General features: G+C 38.1%; 1 protein-coding gene across 1 annotated transcript; it reads right to left on the minus strand.

Moving 5' to 3' along the window:
• Positions 1–17926: 17926 nt before the first annotated feature.
• On the minus strand, positions 17927–24620 carry LOC105146776 (homeobox protein engrailed-2-A). Its single transcript, XM_011057279.2, has 2 exons — positions 22915–24620; positions 17927–19461 (listed from the first exon to the last, which is right to left on the minus strand). Exons 1-2 carry the CDS (start codon positions 23549–23551, stop codon positions 19115–19117), a joined length of 984 nt encoding a protein of 327 aa, XP_011055581.2. The 5' UTR covers positions 23552–24620; the 3' UTR covers positions 17927–19114.
• Positions 24621–25553: the final 933 nt, after the last annotated feature.

Here is a 25553-nt window from a genome sequence, read left to right on the forward strand (position 1 = left end):
CTATATATATATATATATATATACAAAATTTTGCTCTGTTTTATTGCTCAAAAAATCATAGAAAAAAACATATAACACTTCTACCAAACTATTACTGTCTAGAAAATATAATAAGACTGTTGACCAAAAAGTATCAGATGAAGATTTATGTTAATTCCATAAAAATGGTCAACATCCAACGACTATTCCAATAAATTAGTATTTGTAAAATATATTGATTTTCTTGCTGACAATCATTATCGTGTAACGACGTCATCGCACAACATCGCGCGGAATTAATGGCCGGGTGAGGAACGCGACCAGAGCGGTCGTCCTTTTCAAGCGGGCATGAATTAGGGGGGGGGGGTTGGCATTTCTTTCAAGGCGCCGCACGTTATCGTGCAAGTGAACGAGCTTTAAGTACTGCCGATTACGGGTAATAAAAGCGTTCGGCTGTCATCCGGGGAAATACAGCGAATCCTGTGAACAAGAAGTGTCCTCGAAAACCGGGATTACGAGTGTTGCTCGATCCTGCGCTTCGATCATCGTCTGTGTGTGCATCGCGCGTACCGACAGCATTACGTCGTTCCCCATCTTTTTCGAGCCCCCGCGAGTTTAAAAGAAATCCATACTCCGCGATGGCCTCAATTGTTCTTCGCCGAAGCCATTTTCATCTGATGTGGTTAACGACTTTTACTTTAAAACGGATAAGACGAGATTGTTCTTTGTTACAGAGGTATGTTCGATTCACAATGAACTGTTACATTCCGCGCGAAATAACAGAAGGATTTGGGCGAAAAAAGGGAGAACGTTAAGCCTCGATCTACAATAAGTGTAGTCAGCCTTTACTTTAATCTTTATAATTGAAATTTATTTAGTTTGCTTAAATTTCCTCTTTGTAATCTCTCGCTTAAGGATTATGGCTTAAAATAGTGCCAGAAACACTTTTGTCAAAAAATATGTCACAGTTGAGAACCAAAATGCTACATACCTATTGTATAATATTGTATAATATAGGAGCTAAAAAACGTGATTTTAACTTTTTTAAATTAGAAAAAAAAATGCTATTGTTTGCGTCTTTAAAGTTTCACTGATTCGAGCGTTCCTTGTCTTTTTCGGGGCCTCGCTAGTTTAAAGAAGCCTCTGCTCTGATCATCTAATCTTAATGTTCTTCCCGATATTAGGATTAGTTTGTTTTAGTATGACTAGAAGAAAATTAATAGTCTAAGGAAGGAAAGATCGACTCATATCAACTGGATAGTCTATAATAAAAATTTAGCAGAAGCGGATCAAAAAATTAAATAAACCGAATTATTGAAGCACTGAAGATCCAATTTCGTCCGTAATAGGCTTTATTTTCTATTAGTTGTGTATTTTACCGTATAGTATTAGTTGTGATATGATTTCGATAGTAAAATGTCTTCTGTAAAATGTGTAAAACTCGATGGATACGCCCACGTCTTACGAGTCCCCGTCGACGGTAGAAAGTACAATATTTCTGCTGATTAATGACAAGGTTCCTAGTGTGTACGACTGTTCTTCTCCTGATAAGAAGCAGCCCTCAGAAGTGTGTATTTGAGATCGTGTCCCGGCATCGGTGACTCTGTAATGGGGTTAAGCGCAGCAAGTCGCGGCGGTTACGTTTTGCGCTGGGCGCTATCGTGGCCCGGCAACCATCGCGATAGATCATCCCGGTCGTACCCATAAACAATAACTTACACTTCGCCGACTCGTAAAGCTAGACTTTTCCCCCCTTCATCCGCTCTGCGATTTCTCAACGATCAAGCGATATGCGCCACCCAACTTCCCTTCCTTTTTCATTCTCTCTCTCTCCCTCCCTCCCTCTCTCTTTCTCTCTTGATTTGACTGCTGCAACTTTCTCGTAATCCTATTTTTCTCTAAAAGGAAAATTCTTGTCTTCGTTTGATCTTCGTTTGCTTCGCCCAAGGCAAGGCGACAGCTTCCGCAGTAATTTGTTTGTGTGGAAGTACGTGCGTATTTTTGAGCAGAAATGAACACTTTGTTGCGTAATACTATACCTTTCTTTCGTTGAGTAATTATCTACAATTTCTCACAGTACGAGCGCGTAGTACGCAGCGTATGTCTCAGGTTTCCTTCGACCTTTGTGTTCCGAAACTTTCTGATACTTTACTCTTGATAGTCAAGTTATCGTTCAATTAATTTATTAAGACATTTTTTACTTATCTACCAATTTTATAAGTCAAACTTCTGGCTCGTAGAGTCCTTTCCTTTTAACTTGTTTTTAAATTATTGAACCATTATACTATTATATAATTTTAATATCGCATCTGCCATGATAATATTAGAAAAGTTATCAAATATTTCTTTTATTGTGCGATTATTCTACACGATCACTTGCGGGAGGGAATGAAGCTTCAATTCAGGAGGGATGTCACAAGGATGTATACGTTCCTGTTTACGTACGCAATGTTGGTACATATGAAGAGAACTATGCTCGCAAACTCGCGATCCGTCACCAATTATAAACACGATAGTCAGCAATCAGGAACAAAGGGTTCCTTACCTCCGCCGCGAATCTTCTGTCGTTGTTCCCTCGCGGTAAAGGCGCGTGCACTCGTGTACGTGTGTACGATACGTCGGCATGACTTACGAGCCTTAGATTCAGTTCCTATGTACCGCCTTATAATTCAGAGAAACCGGCGATAAATCTGATTCACCCGTGGTCTTCCTCACCCCCGCGCGAGTCATTGCGCGCGCGGGCGCGCGCGAAAATAATAATCGCCATAAATTATCGACGGAAATCGCGCTGGTTTTGCACGACCTCGAGGAACGCGAATCTCGTCTCAACTCACGCCGAGAGCTCACCGATAGTTCGCGACCTATTCAAACCCAAATGAACAACGGTGCGACGCGGGGCGCTTTAATGGTTTCACTGCGACGCGACGTAAACCTTTGAAAACGCGTCGATTATATTACACGCGACTTCGTACGACCCTGAATATCTCCAGGTCTGCCTTAGAAGTTCTCGATGTGGGTTCCGCCAATACATCTTGTGATCACATCCGATTTGCTATCTATTTTTATCCCAAAGTCATTAATTCTTGTCATTATTTCTTGGCTATAGCATTATTACCATGTTAATCTAAATTTAATTTAAATACGTATGACGTCATGATTTATGTTAAATATTGAAAATTCTGTTGTATCTCAGCTACCTGTTATTTAATTATAAAAAGATAAAAACACTGTTATAATAAAATAATAAAATAGAGTGAAAACTTTGTTTTAGTTAGTGCTATTCCAAAAGTAATTTAAAAAAATTTTTTTAAATTTCTTTAGAAGATTTTTGAAATTTCGAACAGAAATCATAAGATTTCTAAAGATCAGATATAAGTATTTTCATTTTTTTCAGAAGATTTTTTTTGAAATTTCCGAAGATTTTTGTTTTCAAGATTTATAATTGACTAACTTGATGTGTCGTTAACGCTTTTGCCTTCTTTTTTTCCATCTTCGTTAAAAAAGAAGGCAATAGACGTGAACACCGAACGTCAAGGCAATGCCAACTATTACAAATTTTGGTCAGCTTTGTTCTAACAGATAAAACTGACAAAATTTTACATATATATCTAAATCGTTTTACAATGCTGATTATGCATGATACATTTACTCGCAAACGGCATCTGCTCTACAAGCCTTTTGCGTCCAAGTGTATTCGAGTATTGAACGTTTCACAGCTAACAGAATCATTATCTGCGCATTGATCTTATTAAGCCGGTAATCGTTATAATTCCATACCGCGAGAACGAGAGCGCACGATTAATGCGATCGCTGATCACTGCGGCCCGATATTTATGCTCCGATCCGCTATGAGAAATGATCGCGCTGCTGACGGCGTCTTCTTATTGATGCCTATATACATTTATGAGCATAGCTAATGACTGGTAACGAACGATTCGACAAGTGAGGCCGACTTCCTGGTGGATTCTGACGCGAGTGCCAAGGTGGTCCGCGATCGTTAAAAGATGGCGCGAAGCCCCACGTGATCCACCTTCAAAGGCTCGTTGACAGGTACACATTAAACTCTCACCTCGAGACACGACGCATTCCTTCGCCCGCGTCTCAAGCGATCCGTTTCTCGCATTTGTCAACGTATACACGAAACCTGCCGAAATATCGTTATAGACGAGTTGACGTCTCGCGACTCGAGTGCCATCAAAATATACCACTCGCGAATACATTCCGAGATTTTAAAATAGAGAGTGAGTATTTTGCAAACCGATAAAACGATATATAATTATTTGTTTTGAAAAGTAAAATACTATTAAAAATCTATTGTGAAAAAGAGATAGTTGTAAATTTTGAAATAGTTGTGATAGATGTGACTTCCGAAAATTCAAAGTGTGTGAAATTTTAGATTTTTATTTCCCTGTGAACATCTTAAGCGGTCTAGACGATCAATATTATTGCATAATATTATTAATCGTCTGGAGGCTATATTGAAATTGTACGTTTCGAATTGAAAGGGGGATTATCAATAATATTATACAAAATAATTATACAATAACATTAAGCATCTAGACGCTGCTTTAGATTCTAACTTAGTTAAAAACTGAAAGGAAACTGTAAGGAATAAAATATTTATGATAAAAAAATGGATGATAATTTGATCTATAAGATTTAAATAAGAATCAAAAAATGTTTATAGCTTTTTTTGTAAAGAGTTTCTCCTGGCTGACTCTTCGGTTACCGAAGAGTAATTCCAGTAGTCTCGGTAATGAATGCGTAAGCTGCTTTATCATTTCGTGCGAGGAGATCATCAATCGAACGAGGGATTTCACTTTGTAACGATTACAAACGATGAATACAAACAAGGGAAACAAGAAGGGACCCTTTTGCGAGTCGATCGACGGCATATTGTATCGTAGCATCGAGATGAATACGCGAAGCTACCGGGGACCCTCTGGAGCAAATCCCGATAAATGGCCGGAAAAGTAAGTGTTGTATCGTGATCCGACGTTGTCGGACCATTTTACTGAGGGTTATTCTACTCTACAACGCGCGGGGGTGCGAAGTGCCGATAGCACGAAGGTCGGATTCTGCGGACGAAATGGTTTTCGTCGCCGCTCCCTCTCTCGCAGCCGCATCGCGCCGCTCGAAAAGGGTCGCACCCTTCGATGTTTAACATCAGCACCGGGAGAGATGTTTGATTAAATAACCGCACCGATGAATTGAAACGGGCGATGAAGTGCATGACTTGTGTTTCGGCCGACGGGGGGGTGCATCACAATGAGAAACGTCGTGAAAACACGAGATACCGGACACCCGCTTCTTTGGAATGTGATTCTCTCGGCTGAATGTTTTATTGGCTCCGAATGAGATAAAGTGCGAGTCGCCATATGTCAATGGAATAACAAAGCTTGGAAAAACGTGCGATATGCGCGTAATGTTACATATAAAAAAGTTTACTCTTCTAACTAAATTGCATCAGGCTATAAAATAAAGTAATTATTATAACGTAGAAAATAAAGGAATTTTGCGCGAGCTAATTAATTAATTTTTTAAATTGAATTTTGGTGCTAGTAATCTAATCAGGGAATAAAAACCTTAACCGATTTACACACACAAATATTATTATTTTTGGCATTTTTGGCGTAATATATCTAATATTGTTTTGCTCAGAAAATAAATGGAATTGGATCCTGCAAAAAGAAGCTTCATTCCATAAAAAAATACTTTGAGCGATGATCAGTCACAATGAAGATTTTCGTATCATGCCGTTGATTACATACGAAGTCACACCATCCCCCGCGTGAAACTTTTCCCACTTGCTTTCGTCTCGAAGAAAATAATTCGACTTCGTTGCTTTTTAATTAACTGTGAGCGTCGACCCTCATCGAGACGAAACGCTCGAGGGTAGCTTATCTCCGTGTTCTCGTGAAAGACTTCTCTCTCCATCACCAGTAAATTCTTATTCTTCAGCAGACTTTCACCTTTATGAGGATGACGTAGCGTATTCTCTGAACTTCATTTCAAGAAAACGTCTTCGGGAACGCGAAAGTAATTTTTCGTTGCGTTAACTGTAAGTCATTTACGAGATATTCGTACGTCATTTGCGAAATTACCAAGCGAATTGTTGATTATTCCGAGGGAAAAAGTCCTAAAGAAACACTGTTTTAACACTGTCCTCGCGTAATTTTGCAACGGTGTTATAACAGTGTAATAACAGTGAGTCTGTCAGTTAAGTTTACAGAAGAGAAAATAGAAATAGAACATTTAACATATCATGTTTATAAAGAAATATCCTCTCTCTCTCTCTCTTCTCTTCTCTTCAATAGACTCAGATACGTGTGTGAATGTGTACCTTTAGATGAAGCTTTACGCTTTCCATCCATGAGCTTCCTCGCATTTAACTTTACGGACCTGAAAAAGCACTTTTTACGACTTGTACGTGTTTATTAGCCCCATTGTCGGCCGTCCTCGAAAGGGGTTAGACGACGCAAATATCCTTCTTGGGGGTGGAGAACGACAGCAGCCGGTTATATTACCCGGTGTTACGCTCCACCCTCGACACCGAGCGCGAATAAGAGCGTCGGCAAAGAAACGCGGCCTCTCGTCGCAGTTTTTTCTCTTCCTCGCTTCTCTTCTCCTTCGTTTCTCGTGATACCGCGAACTCGGGCAGGAACTTTATTCTCGCAAGCCATTAGCCCTACAATTAATTAAATGATCCGAGGGCGCGATCGTGACGCCCTCGAAATTCAGCTCGTGCGAGACGCCTTCAAGTTCTGTCCGCCTTCCGATAGCTGTTAGGCATATCTCGTCCTTGGACACGAACGAAACAATAGTATTATTAAGTATATATACACTCGTAAAAGTGCGAGATGTGACTACAGAAAACGTTGTTTATATTGAGAGAAAATGAAACATCTCAAAATTACAACTGTTCAGTAGAACATTTTTTTCTGAATTGGAACAATGTTTTAATTAAGATAATAAATATATATAACTTCATTTTCTTTCTATCTTTCAATTACATACCGCCTTTCTATGAATGCAATTACTTGTCTTGTTCAGAATAATCAATTTGTTTAAAATTAGCATTGCATTTTGTACATTTGCTTCTGAATATATAAAATTATAGTAAATTATTGAAAGCAATTGTACTTTTCAAGTAAAATGTTATTTATTAGAACATTATAGACCTATAGTGTCGCCAATAAAAAATTTTTAATAACGCAGTAAGTTGTTCGTTATGTAAATTAATCACGTCCGCGCAATTGCGTTATCTCGAAGGAGAGATTTGTCAAACGTTTCACATTGTGAATCCTGAAAGAACAAACGAACGCGTGGAATTCGCGCGCAAAGGGGGTTGTTCTTCCACCCCTTTCCGGCTTCGAAGGGAGAGACGAGAGGTGACCCGTGCCGCACGGCTGGATGTTTATTTAACTCGAAGTAATTTGATCAAAAATTTAATCAAGTCGGATTTTTGAGCGGCGCCTGAAAGCGTGCCGAATCAGCTACGCCGGGGCAATAAAACTCGAAAGAACTCTTCGTCTCCGTTCCTGAGGCCCTCGTTCCACGTCCCATCGTTGTGCCATTTATGGCACCCCTCCGACATAAACGTGTCTCGCGTTTCGAATCTCACGGCTGATTTTTCTCCGATACTTGTTTGCTCGCGCGTCGGGAAGGCCGATTTGAAATTGTAATGCGAACGGCAATGATTTCGCGCGGCCGCACGTCGACGCTTAAATGACTCGTCGTCGGTTATTATACGCCTCGCGTGTCAGGAGTCCTATTAAAGTATTGCAATAAAGATACATCCAAAGTTATAACAGACTCTAACCTGAATCTAAAAATCCCAAGGCAAATGTCCCAAAGACACGCTGCCTCGGATTATCTCGGATTATAGTGACTTTCCGTTGCTCTCTTCAGTCTCTTTCCAAGCTGCATCTCTCCTCGCGAATGAATATCGTTATCTAGAAAAGCCACTCTTATCCATAAACTCGCTTGGAGTGCTCGATCAATAAAACCGAAAATCTAATAAAAAAAATCTACGACGCGCAAATCGACTCGTCGGCGTGAAAAATATTATCGGGGCCCAGTCGATCGCGCAGGAATGCGATCCTTTTTTCCGCGCAAGAAAATGTGATCTTACACGCGAGCAATGACTTTCTCTCGCGCCATTGGTCAGACGGAGGGGGAGAAAGCCGCTGGGCGACGTTTGATAAGGGTGTAACTCTGACACGGATAGGGTCGTTCCCGCGTAATAATTGCCCGGAACTATTTCAATCGGAGGGGGTGGCACCGACGGCTGCTCATAAAAACGTCACGCCTTTTAAAAGCGAGGGTAGAAGACGGGTGGCCGGTTAAGGATGGGGTGAAAAAGAATATTAGCATGCCGGCCGAGAGACCTCCGCCTACCTCCGATTCTCCTGGAGGACGCGACTTCTCGCAGTTTAAGGAGCAGAACAGGCAGAACGGTGGAAGCTGGAAGGAAAGAAGTCAGGGTGAGAAAAAGGGGTGGAGAAAGGGGAAAAGGGGGAGAGAGAGAGAGAAGTCGAAGGAAGAGAGAAGAAAAAAAGCGTCGAAGGATTCGAGCTCGATTACCAAGGCCGTATTCTTTTAATTACCGGCGTCCTTTGGGGCCACGAAACGAAACGTTTCCCTTTTAATTGCGTGCCCCAGCCTGTACATTCCGCGATCGTTCTCTCAAAGAATTTAATTATCGGCGCGTATGGCAGGTATCCCGCGTCGCCACCGACAGTACCTCCCGCCATTCGAGCTACAATTACGCATGAAATGGATACGATATAAAGCTTTATTAGGACCCGGCATTACTATTCGTGCACCCTGCCATCCCTCCTCATATGTCAACCCGACGCGTCGACCGGCTATTGATATCACTAAACGATATGCTGACGTGTGTGTTTCTAATTTACGTTTAAATTTCAATTTGTCTCGATTAGAGACTTATGACGGAGTCTAGCCGGAGTTTAACGGAGGAATTTTGTCAAAATCTTACAAGAGAAAAATATGTATATATTATCTCCTTGTACATATCTATCTCACTCTAATTTATACTGTCTCCTTATACTGTAACCTCAATTAAGATTATTGAGTGAAACAGTATAAGTCAGAGAGAGAGAGAGAGTGAGATAGTATATATGTACAAAAGATAGAATATGTGTCTTTCTTTTTTCATAGAATTTTGACAAAATTGCTTGTGGCCAAACTCTATTATAGGGTCTCTAGTCGATACTATAATTGGCTACATCTTTTCTATGCGATTCTGTCATTAGTAAACGCATCCTCCGATTTTTTTCGAAATCTTACACACGTGAGTGTATAATAATCTTATAAGTAATCTTATTGATCATCTTAGTTATAATAACACGATAATCGTCGTCTTTCATTCCGTTAAGACGGTAAGTATAAGTCATAATTGTCGCTCCTACTTTGTGATAATCATCTCCTCTCGGTTTCTTTCAACGTAACCAAAAGTTCCAACAAAACGTTTACTCTACCATGCCAAAAAATGATTGATTCAGTCACGCGAGGACAGTTCTATACTCTCTCCCACTCACGTAACAATTACGCCTCGTTCTCAGAATTTATTTTCGCCTGTTCATTCGCTCTTTTACGATTCTCGCTCTCAATCCGATAAAAGTTAGCCGATCTGTGAGCGCATCAAACATCGGATGAACATCACCATCGGCATCAAACATCGGATGAACTTTGTAGCCCGGGAGCATCCAACATCATGGATACACCGACAGACCCAGCGATCCAGCCGCGGTCCACTTTGCCGTTCCATAGGGGGGAACAGAAGGGGGGAGGGAAGACGTAGAGGGACGCAGGAGGTGAGGGCAATCGGTCACTGATTTGGTCAGATCCATAAGGAGCGTGCATAGCAAGGCGCATTAATGACCCGACAAGCATTCCTTACCCAGATGCCCATGCCTTCTCCTTCCACAGCACTCTGTCTCTCCCGTTTCGTCCCCCGGCAATCTCTCTTTCTCTCTCTCTCTCTCTCCCTCTTTCTCCCATCGTTGTATTTCGCTCCTGCTTCCCTCCTTTTCTCTTTTCCTTCTCTCTGGTCCTCTCTCTCCACCCTCTCACCAGAAGTCTCGCGCGATCGCGTTGGGTGGTCTCTCTACTTTTACCGACTCCTCTGGTCCCATATAGCCGGGAGACGTGCACACGTTCTACCGTGTTCGGGGCCCTCACGACGACGAACGAACCCTGACGAGAGCAAACCTTTATGCCCTTATACACCGCAAAGAGAAGCGCACGGGAAAACGCGCGCACGTGGGAGGCGAACGTCGGGAAACGCTGTCTGTGAGCGTGTACGTGCTTCGCGAACCGGAAAAGGAACGAGGAAGTAAGACGGGGCCTTGCCTAACGTTATCTTCGATTTGCTCCGTCAGGTAGCCTCGAGGAGCGCTTGGTATTGAAACGTCGCGATAACGAACGATGTGCACCTTTGGCGAACCCTAAATGGATTGACTCGCATCAACATCAAGCTTCGTCAGATAATTTGTACATAATCACTTGACAAATCGAAAAATACACCATGAATCTTTTATATAACGTTATATTATATTATATTTTGTTACGTTGGTAACAAATCAATTAAAACTGATGTGTCGTAGATAAAAAACGATGATAAAATTCTATTTACAAACTAAAAGTAAAGAAAAACTTTAAAATCAAATTTTATCGAATAAATAATTTAAAAAATAGATCATAAAGTAACTAAGATAAATTTAGAAAATGATTTTAAAAATGATGACACAGTCATACCGTATTATTAATTTGTTCTTGTGTCTGTCCATATATTTTCTATGTTTGTTTGTTTTTGTATTTGTTGATTTTATGGTCTGGGAAGCTCTTTCAGTTCTGCAATCAGCTTTCTTGTACTACTGTAATAAAGGCGTATCTATTCATTGTTACCAATGTGATAACGCCCAGTCGTTGTAAGTCTTTGCGTTTCGCACGATATGCTCCACGTCCTTTCGATCCGCCTTCACCTCCTATGATTATCCACATACCGAATCGAATCGTTTCGACTTGGTGATCTTGAACGATACATTATGACTTTTCTCGCGTGCATCGGCCTTCTGGTGATCTTCTTGAGCCTTACACTGCCTATTTGCATATCAAAGTTAGAAGTTTCTTTGCTAAGCCTAAATATAAATTTTTTACTAGAGTCACTTTTAATGTAATATTAAATTTTTTTGTGAAACTTTTATTTTTATTAATCGGATATAATGGATAAATATGTAAAGTAATAGGCCGAAATCGAGCTAATATTTAGTATACGATTTGTTAATAATATTATGATTGTAAATTAACAAATCATATTAAAATAATGATTAAAATTTATCTTTTAATGGATCACAATGCAGAGCTGCAAAGATATTAATATCAAATTCTGTTAACATAAAAGAAAATACTGTAATTGGAGTATTTGGGACAGTTTCTATCTTCTTCGCTATCATCGTCATTGCCTCTTCAACGTATTCGTAACAATTTGTTGACGAATAGTTCGCTCTCCATGGATGAGCTCATGGCTCGCGAACAGTCTGCGATAAATCCAACTTCCCCGACAAATTACCCTCGAATATCTCAAAGTTGTGAAAATGCTTGTGTCACGTTTCACGCCGCGTGCGAAAATAAAGCAACCGCGTGTCGGCGTTGCATCTTTCAGGCGCTACTCTCCCCGTATCTTTTCACACGAGCCACGCGGGATTTTCGTCCGATCTTTCCACTCCGCAATCGCGTTCTCACTATTTCAGCTCGTTAGGATAACGAGGATCTAATGTCGCATTCACGATCCAAGCCAATTACGCGGTTACGGTTTGAGACACGCATCTTTCGGCACATTCGCGGCTACGATTTGAAGGCGCGTTTCAAAAGGGTCCGCTTATTAGCCGGAATTTACATTTCGCTGGAATTTTTCTATTTTCGACATTTCCTCATAGCCCAAGTCGTAGCACTCGACGCGAACATCTGTTGTCGTTCCGCACGATTTACATCGATTACGAGAATCGACTTGGGAACAAGCTTGATTTTCGTTAAATCTGTATTCATGACATTTCTGATGTTTAACACGTTTAAAATAGAAAACTTTTGACTTCCGCCGAGCATATGATTTAGAAAATAATATATACACTGAGAAAAAATATAGTAGATTTTAATAAATATTTACTTCAATATACTGCCAACTAAATATTTATTAAATATAAAGATATATTTATTTGATACAAGAAATGTTGATTTAATTTAACAATCATTTTTTTTACTGAAGAAATATTTATTTACTGTAAATATGGCAAGTATTCAACTAAATATTTATTAAAATTGACTATATTTTTTTTCAGTGTAGAAATATATACTTGACACTTTTAATATGCATGAAAAGAACGATTTTGCTAAAACATTAATGCTAATGTTATGTTAAAAATTTTGTTAGATCTGAAAATAATTTTGTTGGACCATTAGAATAATTTTATATAAAATGCTCAAACTAATTGCTAGAACATATAAAAATCTTTTGCAGCATTACTCGTCATGCTTTAACTTCCTGCGTAGATAATTATTTTGATGATCCAACAAAATTATTGCATGCGTATCTGTTGAGAAATATTTATTTTTTAATAGAAGCACAATATAAAAACAGATACAAGTTAATTAAATTTAAATTAGACGATCATCTCTCTCTCTCTCTCTCTCTCTCTCTACCTTGAAACTGATAGATATAAACTTTATTATAAAGGGTTTAAAGCGACTCATACTTTTCCTAACATCGACTCGCGAATTAAATCGCGAGAACGTGACGTGACTTTTGAGGTCGGCAATGAGCATTTCGTCGTGCGGCAAACGAGCAGGCTCGAATTTCTTGCGGCATGGCATGAATGTCTCGTGACGCGATCCTTTAAGATGCGCGGCTTGCTTTTCCTCGCACAAAGTGATCTATTGGCGAACCATCTGGCCGCGCGTCGTCATAGGGACGACGCATTTACGGGCAGCTAAGTGGCCTTTACCCGACTTTGGTTTCCCGAAAGCGCGACAATAAATTTCGGTTCGCCGCTCGTGCCATCCGCCTTTAATTTGACGGGCCGGAACCTCGTTACACTCGTTAGCGACAAACGGAGAAGGAGCGGACGAAAACACAGCGGGGAAAAGTGCGGACGATCCGCGAGTCTTTTTTTACGATACCGAGAAAAAGCTTTTAAGACGGAACAGTCGTTCTTAATCATGCGTCGCAAGGATCAACATCTAAACGTATGCATAAGCATGTATGCATTGAAAAAGAAATATATTTAATATAAATACATCAAAGCAACGATGGCACATTCTTTTAAGTTAAACAACATTTTGTTTTATTCTTAATTCCCAAATTCTTTAATTGTCAAAATGTAAAGTAATCCATTTCTGTTATAAATTACTTAGTTTCGAAGTAAACAATGTCCATATGTATGTGCACTTACAATTTATAAATAATAAATTGAATTTTTTAGTCAAACTTAATACATTTCTTGAGTTAAATTAGTTTATTGCGTTGTTTTAATTAAATTAGAATAGGAGCAATAGCAAACGATAGAAATGATTAAAAATAATTCTAATTTGGTATTTGTAATTATGTAAATTTAACAGCTGATAATTGATAATATTGATATAATGAGAACAAAAAAACATATATTTTTAAACTCTACTTGAATTGCAAAACAATTCACAAAACTTTATCTGATTCGGAGCTTCACATGTGACTCGAATCATGTCGCGTTAAACTGTTGAAGCGAATTGTATCGTTATAATTGAAAATTACAATTGAAAATTTGAGTTACACGATCATTATGGTAGCGTTAATTTATCTCCAATAAATAAACCGCGTGTAATTTCGACGTTTCATAAAATATTAACGCTGGGTTCCAATTATGATTCCGGTCTCCATCGTAGGAGACCAGGATCATAAGCTTCTCCGTATATTTCTGAGAGTGCAATTAACGGAAATGGACATTTCCGGCCGTAACCGAAAACTAGTTCGTCGCGAAACACGGTAGTACAGTATCGCCGCAGCGGCTGATATTGTAATAAACGGACTGCGCGCGAGGCACCGCAGCCATTAATTCACGTGGATCGCGCAAGGCGGTGGTGGTCCGCAGGGGTATAAGAAGGCGAAATTTAGTGAGCCACTGGTGGGAACGTACAGACCTCTAATGGCCATTCCGATGACTATGGTTCTCGACCACAGTGGCAATCCCCTTTCGGTCCCGTTCCCCAAGTTCTCTCGGCGAGCACGGTCCCTCACGCTGCGTCCCTTACACGTTCTAACTCGTTCTTCGTCCCGCCAACCACCCCTTTGTCACTCCCTCTCGCTTCCTATATCGAATCCCTCCTCCCCTAACCTCTCTTCCTACCCCACCCGCGTATGCAACGGCGTTCCAGCAATTACGCATCGCCGCAGTTAAATACAATGGCCAGGACAACGACTCTGTAATTTATCCCCGGTTTGGGCCACCGCCCGTGCGTTTGTTTTCAACGACGGTGGAGGTCGTCGTTGCCCTTTCCGCGCGGCCATTCGACCCCATCCAGCGTTCGCCACGTTTAAATTAATGATAAGTAATAATGCTGGTGGACGTCGTTGTCTGAACGTAAAATACGGACTGGGTGATTATCAGCGGATTATACAAAAAAATATCACGTCTACCAAATTGTTTCTCGTTTATAAAATTAACATGATGTCTGACGGACGAATAATACACTGTTTAAAAATTAAATCTACATTTAGCAGTATAAACGCGTTTAGATCATATGTACATGTATTATATCAATTGTTAATTGTGAATCATCATTATATTATGGGCGATAATCAATGGTTCCCTCGAATTATTCCATTAGGCACATCCATGAATCTCTAAGAGACCGTCGTTATTCAGTCCTGTTTCTTCGGCATTCAAGTTTATGACGATTAATAATATATTACACGCATAGACGACACACACAGACATGCATATATTTAAAATACGCGTCGATAAAAGTTCAACACGCGAATTTGCAAGTCTTACGAACTCGCACGTTGCTTACTTCCTTTTCATCATAATTAATTGATGTATGAACCGTTAAAGAATGTCGATTAGTGAATCGACGATCGATGTTTAAGATATTAAAGTCTCTAATTACTTTAATGGTAATAAAACGCGATAACAGGACGTTTCGCAAAATAGAAATTTATAGCATTTATAGATTTGTTGCGTTCTCATGATGATTAATAGTTACAATGCTCTTTTATCCCTAATAATAGCTAACAATTAATGCTCTTGTACGGATTATTGTCTTGCTTCTATTACACGCTGATATAGAATTCTTCTTATCCTATTAAACGTTTATATATCTTTAATCGTTTCCTTATTTCAAAAGTGATACAACTCAAAATGTTATTTTTTAGTTGTTATCGAATTAATTAAATTTTAAATAAACATTACACTTTTAATCATCAAAAACAAAGTTAAATTTTTACAAAGTTACATTAAAACTCAATCATTACAACTCAAAAAAGAAATTTTAAGAAAGATCATCAAAAATGTTACAACTTTAAAAGAAATTTTTTTAAAAATTGTGAAACGAAAATGACAAAAAATTATATTTATCATGTTAAGAATCTATTCTCTTTGCTGATATTCTTTGATTGGACAATAATTTATTTTCTGTTGAAAAATAGTTCCCCCTTGCCAGGAAAATTTAGTTTCTTGAATTGGTCAGTTTTGAAATAAGGGAGCGATTGTTCATAATGCATTACAATTTGATAAATTCATTTACAATACTTTGAACAGTTTCATTCGTGTGAAAAATGTACGAATGTGTACGTAAAAACTCGAAAAAGATTTTGAGAGATTTTGAGAGTTTCCTACACTTGTGTTTTATGTATAAATTTTTAAAAAATCATATTTTTAGCGCATTTGCGACTAATAAATACGTCTTTCGAAAAAAAAGACAAAAATTTAACTTTTTTTCTTTTTTAAAATTACTTTAAGTCTCTGTATTAAATCTACATGCAATAGTAATTTACTTTCATCCCTATAAAAATATCGCGATTTTTTAAAATACAACTCAAATCCAACTTTTTATTAACTTTATATTGACATTTTTGCAAATATTTATTTTTTACTTTTGATACGTCAGAATTAAGCAACACATGTGCACAGTATCTTCTATCTATTTCTGACGATCATAATCCTTTCGCAACTACCGGTAGCTTTGCTATACACGATACCAGAAAAAAAAACGCGCTCGTAAATCCGATCTCTGCGAGCACGTAAACGCATACGTGTGCACGCAATATCGTCTAACAGGTGCGCACCTACATCGCTTATCTCGCGTCGATCGCCACAAATCCACGTGCGAACACGTTCGAATATTGACGTACCTACTATCATCCTCGGTCGAATTCCGTTAGAAATACTTCAAAGTCGACGTTTGCCGATTCGTCGTTCTTTCAGAAAAATCAAACTAACTTTAATTAAAAGGAAAAAAATATATATTTTATAATAAATAAAGCTCTGAGAAAAAAATATGTAGAATAATGCATTAACAATTAATTGTACGGTTGTCAGACTTTGCTTCGATAAATAGCGAAACGAAAATTTGTAAAATAATAATAGTATTGATTTATTAAATATGTATATAAAAGGGTATTAAATAGCATTTCATAAATTATATCTATTGATATTTTATATATATCATTAAAAAGTATAATACCTGAATTTGCAATTCGAATATGAATAACACGCTAATAAATTCAACGCGCTAAAATGAAACAAAACTACATAATAGCAGTAACGGGGATCACATGTCTCATTGATCAGACTTCCACTTGAGTATCTCATCGGCCGTGCTTGAGATATCGAACGGTTCGTTAGTTCGGGATCAATTAATATGTCGTGAGGCGTCACCGAAAACAGAAACTTTGAGAGTTTTCCTGATTAAACAAAACATCTTTTCAAAAACGTGACTTTGTTGCATGTGCGCGCGCAAACGTGAAGAGCATAAAGAACGTAGGTATGATAATGACGCTAATTAACACGAGGATAATTTTAGTTGAGTGCTTATACCGCAGCAGCATGGCGACATTTCTAAACGCCTCTCGGCTAATTGCTGAACGTTTAATTGGCAATTGAACCATTATATCGTTATTGCTTTTATTTCTGTTACTCTCGCGTAAGTGCAATGATAAGAGAATAAATTTCTTTAAAATAACTGTATTTCATTCTAATTGATCATTATCGTTATTTTTATAATTTATTGCGTTAAAAGTTATGCGGCTATTTTTTTTTATTTTTATCAGCTGTTCTTTTTTATCTTTCATTTATTACTATTTGAAATATTGGCTGCGTTCAGCAGAAATAAATAGCTTTGCAACTGTTATAAAATTTTTTAATATAATTGGTTTATACATTTATAAATAGATCCAATGAGGTTCGCAAGACCAATATCGTATTAAATGGATTTTACAACGAAAGTTGCAAAGTTGCTTTTCTGCTGAATGCATCCATTTTTGATAATTGTGTTACTTGTTTAATTAATAATTATATCATTAAGTATACGTGAATATGTAAATAATTTCGCGAAATAACGTAAATTCATATTCTGTTATTTTTGCCATCAATTTTCGAAATTATTCGATAATTTTTTTTTTAAAGAATTTATATTTATCTCTATTTATTTCTTTCATATAAACGTAAAGCCAAAATTCGAATGGACTAAAGATAACTATTAACATTATTATTATACTTGAACTTAACATTGCATTAAGCAATGCAGTCTGAAAGTTTAGGCTTTGCTGATTTATTAATACAGTTATTGTAAGATATTTTCTATCAGTATTATAGTACTCGTTTCTTTGGTATTTATTATTAATATCAATAAGATTTGAGAAATAAGGAAAAGATGAAAGAGAATGCGGATGTTGAGAGTAAAAGATTTTTTACTTCGATTTAATTGGCGACGAAGTATAAGCGGATTACATGGAATATTATAATCACTTATTGCGGAAAACACTGGGATATATACGTTATACGTACTTTCTCTATCTAAGCTGTATAACATATGTATCTAGACTTGTATATAAGAATGAAGAATATACAATGTGAGATCGTTTCATGCAGTGATATAATAATCGCCATCTAATCTCTAATGTATATCTTACATATAAACAAGAGCACAAATTATCATTATATTTATACACTATATACAAATAAATAACTTACACTTAAATTGACAGGAAACTTTTTTTCGTAAACTAACTGAGAATCCTATCTATATATATAACTAACCCTAGTAGCATAGCTCGATATATCCCCAGTACTTAACAACTGTATATCAATAAATTTATTGCTACTAGGGAACAAATATAAGATCAAAATTAGTAACAAGCACACACTAGATTTAATTTTCACGTCAATTCATACGCTAGGATAGTTTTCTTCGTACCAAAGCAATCTCTTGACTCGTGTTTAAAAATGTTAAAGTATACGTACGTCATATACAAATGCATTTTCTTTCGTTAGAAATTGACAATAGGTAATAGATAAGAACTATCGCAAAATTCTTCATAAGAATAAAATGTCTATCGAATTATTTAAAAAACAATTATTGAAAAATTGTTAATTTTCTCTTAAATACTTTACTTTAAGCAAAGCATTATATTTACTTTTATAAAGTAAATATAATTTCGTTTATTTACAATTGTTTGAACTCATTAAATACTTATTTAATTTAAATATAAAAATGTTGAAGCCAAATAATTTTCTAAGATATTTTATAAAAATTTTTTCGCTGGTTTTTTTTTTAATAAAAAGATCCTATTTATCATTAAGCATGTCGATTTACTTAGCTATCAGTTATACTGTTCAATTGCACTATAAAAACAGATTTCATTCCTCGTTACTGTTTACGTTTTTCCTCCCGTTCTGTCCTCAGTCTTTATTCAATCATAATGATTATTATATATTCGGTATTTCTTCATAAATAATATTTTATCGACTTTTTCTTCGTCGACTGCGTTCAACGCTGACGACGGCTTTTAAACGCGGCCACATATCATTCTAGTCTCTAACTCTTCGTTTCGTTACTGCTATTTGAATTTATGCGAGTCTCAATGATTCCTTCCGGTCACAATCTCGTCGCTATCCTCATCCACCGGCACGGTGGAATGGTTGTAAAGACCTTGCGCCATTAGCTGGAGGGCCAATGGATTTTTCTGTCCGCTCGCCTTCTTTATCTTCGCCCGCTTATTCTGAAACCAGATCTTGATCTGCGCCTCATTCAAACTCAAATCCCGCGAGAGCTGCTGCCTTCTTCTCTCTGTCAAATATCGATTCTCCGCGAATTCCCGCTTAAGCCTGGCCAGTTGTTCCGCGCTGAAGGCCGTCCTGGGCCTCTTCTCTTCCGATGGGTTGGTTTTGGTGCTCTGCGAACGTTTCACTCGTCTCGTGCGCGGTCCTGAAATGACAAAGGAAAGTTCGCATTAATCTTCACGCGCGGACTTTTGTAACTGAAGTTCGAGACGGTGAGACAGGCGGCATTATCACGGGGAAAGTGGGCGTTCTCATCAATTTGTCCACACACCACCACGTGATTCAGCGTTTTCGCGACAACGAGAGAACGCGCCCGCTTGTTCGCCTTGTAAGAAGGACACTTGAGGGATAACTGTATCTGAGCAACCGCTTTGGAATTTAGCGAAGGCGGAAATAGTTCGTCTGACCGTATCGCGGCGTATTTGAAAACGACACCTGCATTCACATGTGAAATGTAATTTTACCCGACTGCTAATGTCTACCGTTTACATCTCTCGTACGACATAACATAAAATACGTTGCATTATTAAAGAGTCAAGGATCGAATTATGTCCTTTCTCGCGTTAATGATCGGAATTTTGCAACGTATGCTTTTAATCGCAATAATGAGTACTCCAATCACCCTGCGCAGCTTCTCATCGGAGGTAACGTTCAGTAAGGAAGTAACGCCGAGTATCCTGAGCATTAGCGTTACACGTTTCTGATTTTTATTTCAGATAGATAACGCAACTATGTAGAGTTGGAACACATCCGCGTGCTTCAGCACACGTTGCAGTTATCGCCGATGCGATGTTATTATTATCGGGTAAACCGTTAATCCATCGTTTCAGCTGTTTGTAATTTAAAATATATCTCTACGATATAAGACATAATTATTATCGAGTGTGTAAAATACATATAATTATCCGCATTATATCATTACTTCTGAAAAAGTCATATATTTCAATACGTAGTAATTTAAAAAAGATATCTGATCGTTTCACATACCGATCGTTAATGTTTGTTAATATTATCATCGTTAAAAATACCAGATGTTAACTCACTGCAAAAAAATCGCAACCATGCTCTTTTTGCCACAATCATCGCTTCAGTTTTAATTATAAATAATAAATGGCGTCCCATTATTAAACTATATGTATGATAATTTCTAATCTATTGGTTTTCAATCTTTTGTCTTACGTATTTTTCCAAGAAATTTTTTATTTAAAGAACTCCTACTGTTTGCGGCGCAACGGAAACACAGCGGGTGATGCGAAAAGGGTCTGATTGAATAAACTCCTCGAGTTATTAATGAAACAAAATATATTTACAATCTGTAAAAATAAATGATTATAAGTACAAATATATATATATATCTTTACTTGAATGTGAATGCGCTTCCATCGAGAGCTCGCGAAAATACTGCGTGACACATCAAGTAAACAACTTAATACTTAAATGTCGACAACGCAAACAATTTATTAATGCTTGGAATGCTATGACGTGAGAGCATGATAATTAGGTGATAGCGAAACAGAAACAAAAGATTTTTTCGGTTTTTCAAAATATTTGCAAACCTTCACGATTATTAAAATCAACGAGTCGAGGATTACAAATAATAATGCAAATTTTAATCAGCTCGCTTTGTCTCAGCAATATATGTCAGTGTCTTAATCAGAAAGTTTGATACCGAGATAAAGACGCTCTAAGGAATATGTTCTTATGAATATGCCAATTGCTCACAAAAAAAGTGAGTACAATGACGTTGAATTTCTTAATCGTGTAATTTGCAATTTATATTAAGTTTGTATCTACTATAACATCTTTTCTAAAAATTAAATAAATTTGCTAAAGTGATATATCTATTGATATATCTATTGATTCATACAAGATTTATATTTGTTTCTTTCTTTTTTTTTTTCCTATCACTAAATGGTACAAAATGTTACATGAAACCGCACTCAAGGGTTAACGCTCGACGATGAAGAGGCTCGAGGAAGATAAGTGGGCGATCTTCGACAATTAGTAACGAGGTTATCGGATCGAAATTCACGGACCACCCCAAGTATAAAAAAGGCCGGGGAGTATTTAACTGACAGAGAAAGAGAGACAGACGAAGAGTCGTAAAAAAAGGAAGCAGAAAAATGGTAGCGTCGTATGTGGGGCAGTGATTGCAGAGGGTAGGTTTTGTAGAATGTAGGTTTCTACACAATTAAGTTCTGCGAACGAGCGCAGGTGGCATCAGGCCGTACGTTAGCTTCACCCAGCTATACTTGCAATTAGATGTAGCGATCCTTTCGTATAAAGTTCCGTGATCTCCTGCACAGAGCGTAATAACTTATTGCGGTAATATCGAACGGCGGGATAGACATTAGGCCCGTATGTTGGCCATCATATAATTTATTTGTGGAGCAAACTGTTATCTAACACGAACGCGTAATTAGATACTCTCAAGGCAGAGATCGCCGCAATTTGTCGACGAGGCGTCGCGGATAATCACGACTCGCGTCCGCGCGAGTTGAACGCCGTTGGCGTGGAGTTCGCGCGAGCGATTAATCATTTAAATAAGTTCATCGATACGCGATCGCTCCGGTTACGATCATGATCTCGGTTACATCGCGCCCTCCTTACCTCGTGTACTCGTACCATTAAGTATCGTGTTCTCCATGCGTCGCATTCGTAAACTTCGGATTCTGTTATTTTATATTTTCCCTTTTGTTCTTTTTTTTCGTTAAAATGAATAGAGTCGCTAAACCGAGAAAGTCTAATTCGTGCAAAAGGACCGCGATATGTATATGTATATGTAAAAAGCGACAATTACATTCAAAAACTACCGTTAATCGCGCAGAAATGCGTGGAATGACTTTTTCCTCGATCCGTGACTTTCAAGTACATAGCTAGCGAAATCCGGACGAAAACCACGTGTTTTGCTTGTGAACAGATTTTTACTTATCTTCATGCCGCATAATTTTTCAAACGCTTCTGTAGGGATTTTAATTAACGGATTTTGTAACTGGAGCGCATTATGAAGCGCATAAGTGAACAAAACATCTTGATAGACATTTCCGACGTTGCGACCACGCAAGTTCTTCTTGCATGTGCAAAACTAAACGCAAAGTCACGTACCACGCGCGGAAAATCTGATGAATTTTTAACTTTGTTTGCTTTTTAATGTGCATCGTTAGACGTACTAGTTTCAATAATCAAACTCGAAGTTGATACCTGCGATGAGGTAACATGTTATAAATAAAGTTAAACGCGATCTCTCTAATTTTTTGTTTATTAAAAATAAGATACAATATTTTTTATTGTATCGATTCTTTACTACCACAATTACACGAAAAGTATTTTCTGAAATATATAAAAATTTAGTTAAATATAGATCTCAAAATAATTTTATTAAATTATTAAAATAATTATGTTATGTTTTAATTCAAAATATTTGTATTTTTTGTTTAAGCTAGTTATTGGACAGTCTAACAAAATTATTTTCAGATCTACATACATCTACATTTATCTAAATTTTTAGATACTTTAACAAAATTATTTCTTTTCTGTATATATTGATTGTTTATGTTAACAGATAATAAGAAAGAAAAAAATGTTTTATTGAATTTACCAGAGGATGGTCTGTCCGAGTATCTGGTGCAGTACACCCAAGCAGGCCATAACTGGCCGTTAGTGCCGTTTTGTTGATTTGTCGATGTATTACTGCCACCGGATGTGTTGTCGCCGTTTAGAGACTCGCTGCCGATTGTGGAACATAAGGAGACTGGACCGGTAACCGTGCTACTGGTGACTGAGCTCCTGCTGGATGCGAGACTTTCTAAACTGCCGCTTCGACTCAGTCCATTTTGCCTGAGTAAAGGTGACGTAAGACCATTGTGAGATGGGAAATTGTCCTTTTCTTTGTGGACCGACTGCGGTGACAATCGAGACGATAGACTGAGGTCACGTGGAAGTGGAACTGGGCTGCTTCGTGGTAATTGTAACGATATAGTAGACGCAGGTTGTTTCTCATTCAGAATGGCTTTGCGACCGAAATCTGGCCTGAGAATGTTAACAACGCTGAAATGCAATGGTGCCTCGGTTTCCTGCTGGCGATCCGGCGGATGATCCGGTTGATGCGGTACTACGTGGCTCTCTGGCGACAACACATGATGACGATGATGATGATGATGGTGATGGTGACTGGTGAGTCGTTGTCCCAGTCGCAGACCATACGTCGATTCCATGGACACAAGTGCTACGCTCATTTTAATATGTATCAAAATATTTTTGTTCTATAAAATAAAATAAAAAGTTACAGTAACACTATACTGTTGCGGCTTAAGAAGAACACACACGTTTTCACTGTCCACTGCTATCAATAAGCCGCATTGATTAAAAATCTGTCATTGTCACGATTGCAAATCTCTAAATTAATTTTAACGAAAGTCTCTCGTATATACACTATTCACGTGTCACCAATATCGTGCTGAGTATTCCACACGCTAGATCCCTCGAAAGCTAGCACGAATTCCTTCGTGATTACACGTTCTTGTAATTCACAGTTCAATCTTCAATCGATCCTTAAAAATTGTCGAATCCATTTAATAATTTCAAACATAGTGTCGTAAACGTATTGCAAAAAGAGCGACGTAGAAGCTCTTAGAAATATTCATGCGTCCAATATGGTCTGGTGCTCGGCTCGTGTTAATTATCGGCTCGTCTTTGGAGCCGGTCCAAGTCGAAGACTTCTGCTATTGGCTTTTCCCGAGGTTTCCGAGTACTCCAGCGAGTGCTGTGACGGGTCTGACTGGCTGTCCATCCGTCGCTCAGTGATGTCTAAACTAGGGGACTTGGGGTCCCTACTTACCGCCTGTCCCTCCTCACCCCTGTCCCTTCACTCCTCCTACGCCGCAGTCCGGAGTGCAGTGCACTAGACACCCTCGATTGTATCTCTATTAACTCTTCGGTCAAAAGCTCCGCCCACTGACGGTAAGGTGTACCGTACTCCCTTCCGCTTGTCGTCATCCCCACCGCCAATGGTACGGGTAGTAGGGGACTGCGCTCACGAATTTCCTGCGGATCAATGTTACAAACACCTTTCTGCAGGCTCCCAGTTCCCCAACGAGATTCATCTCTCTTTAATTTCACACTTTTGCCATAACCAGTCAATTAATAGACTAATGGAATTTAGTCTCGTTCATTGATATGAGTCGAAGATTCCATTTATATTTATGTATTGGTATAGGTTTCATTTAAACGCGCAGATTAATTATTGAGAGGCTGAATCGCATTACTTACAATTTAGATGATGTACAATTTAATTTTGACACATGACATCACAAAAATAGCTGTATGAAATAAAAAACAAAAAGGAAAACACACATATTTTTAATACAATAAATGTTTAATATAACATGAAAATTGGTACTAGAAGGTATCAATTTTATCATATAAAAACTTTGTCATATGTTATTACATTAAAACAAAGCTGAATAAATCTCATTTGTATATAAAGATATAAACATTTTAAACAAAATTATTTGTAGATTTATATATCAACTTCTATTTAAGAAATTGCTACAAAAACAGATAAATAGCTGCCGTAAAATACTCTGTACAAAATTTTGTTTACAAAGATTTACAGTCCATTTAACATTGTACACACTTGAAGGAATATACGAATATCCGCGCCACTGCGAACAATAACGAGAATACCCACTTCTCTCCGCCCCATTTGAGTTTTCCCCACCAGTCCAACTAGCAGGTCTCGCCCACGTCCTTGCCCCTCCTCTAGCATGTCACGCCCACTTTCCCACCCCTCCCACTGTGTTCTACCCACTACTCCATACTTTTGTTCGTCCCCACCGCGGCAGTGTTGCCGACCCGGTCAACCCGGTTGAAGTCGACTAATTCGTTTCTTCAAGCCGAAGAACGCTCTCCTTCTTTTTCTCCCGACTCTTCCCTTTTCATCCCAGACATGGATTTTATCGTAGCGCTTCGGAATCGCTTCATACAAAAATTTGCACGAGCACTATCGGTACCATGATCCTCTGTTATTCTCCTTTTTTCTAGTCCCGACGGCTTTGCGACAGTTAACGAACAAATGTATTATCCACCCTATGACTGATGCTGTTCCCTAGCTTTGTTCCTTTTCCATTGTTCTTTATTTTTCTCCTTCACTCTACATCTATGTATACGTATAGGTTTTTTTTCTCTATACATCTCACAATCAGCGTAACTTATTCCTAGATCGCTTAATCGTACTGA

This window comes from Acromyrmex echinatior, chromosome 2 (genome assembly GCF_024713525.1).
Source record: "Acromyrmex echinatior isolate Ae372 chromosome 2, ASM2471352v2, whole genome shotgun sequence".
NCBI classification, from domain to species: Eukaryota; Metazoa; Arthropoda; class Insecta; order Hymenoptera; family Formicidae; genus Acromyrmex; species Acromyrmex echinatior.

What these genes read in the sequence shown, in the direction of transcription:
- LOC105146776 (XM_011057279.2), bottom strand. Translation starts at nt 23,551, where the DNA reads ATGAGCGTAGCACTTGTGTCCATGGAATCGACGTATGGTCTGCGACTG. An exon ending in CTCGGACAGACCATCCTCTG is followed by an intron (nt 19,462 to 22,914) that starts GTAAATTCAATA and finishes TTGTCATTTCAG; the next exon opens with GACCGCGCACGAGACGAGTG.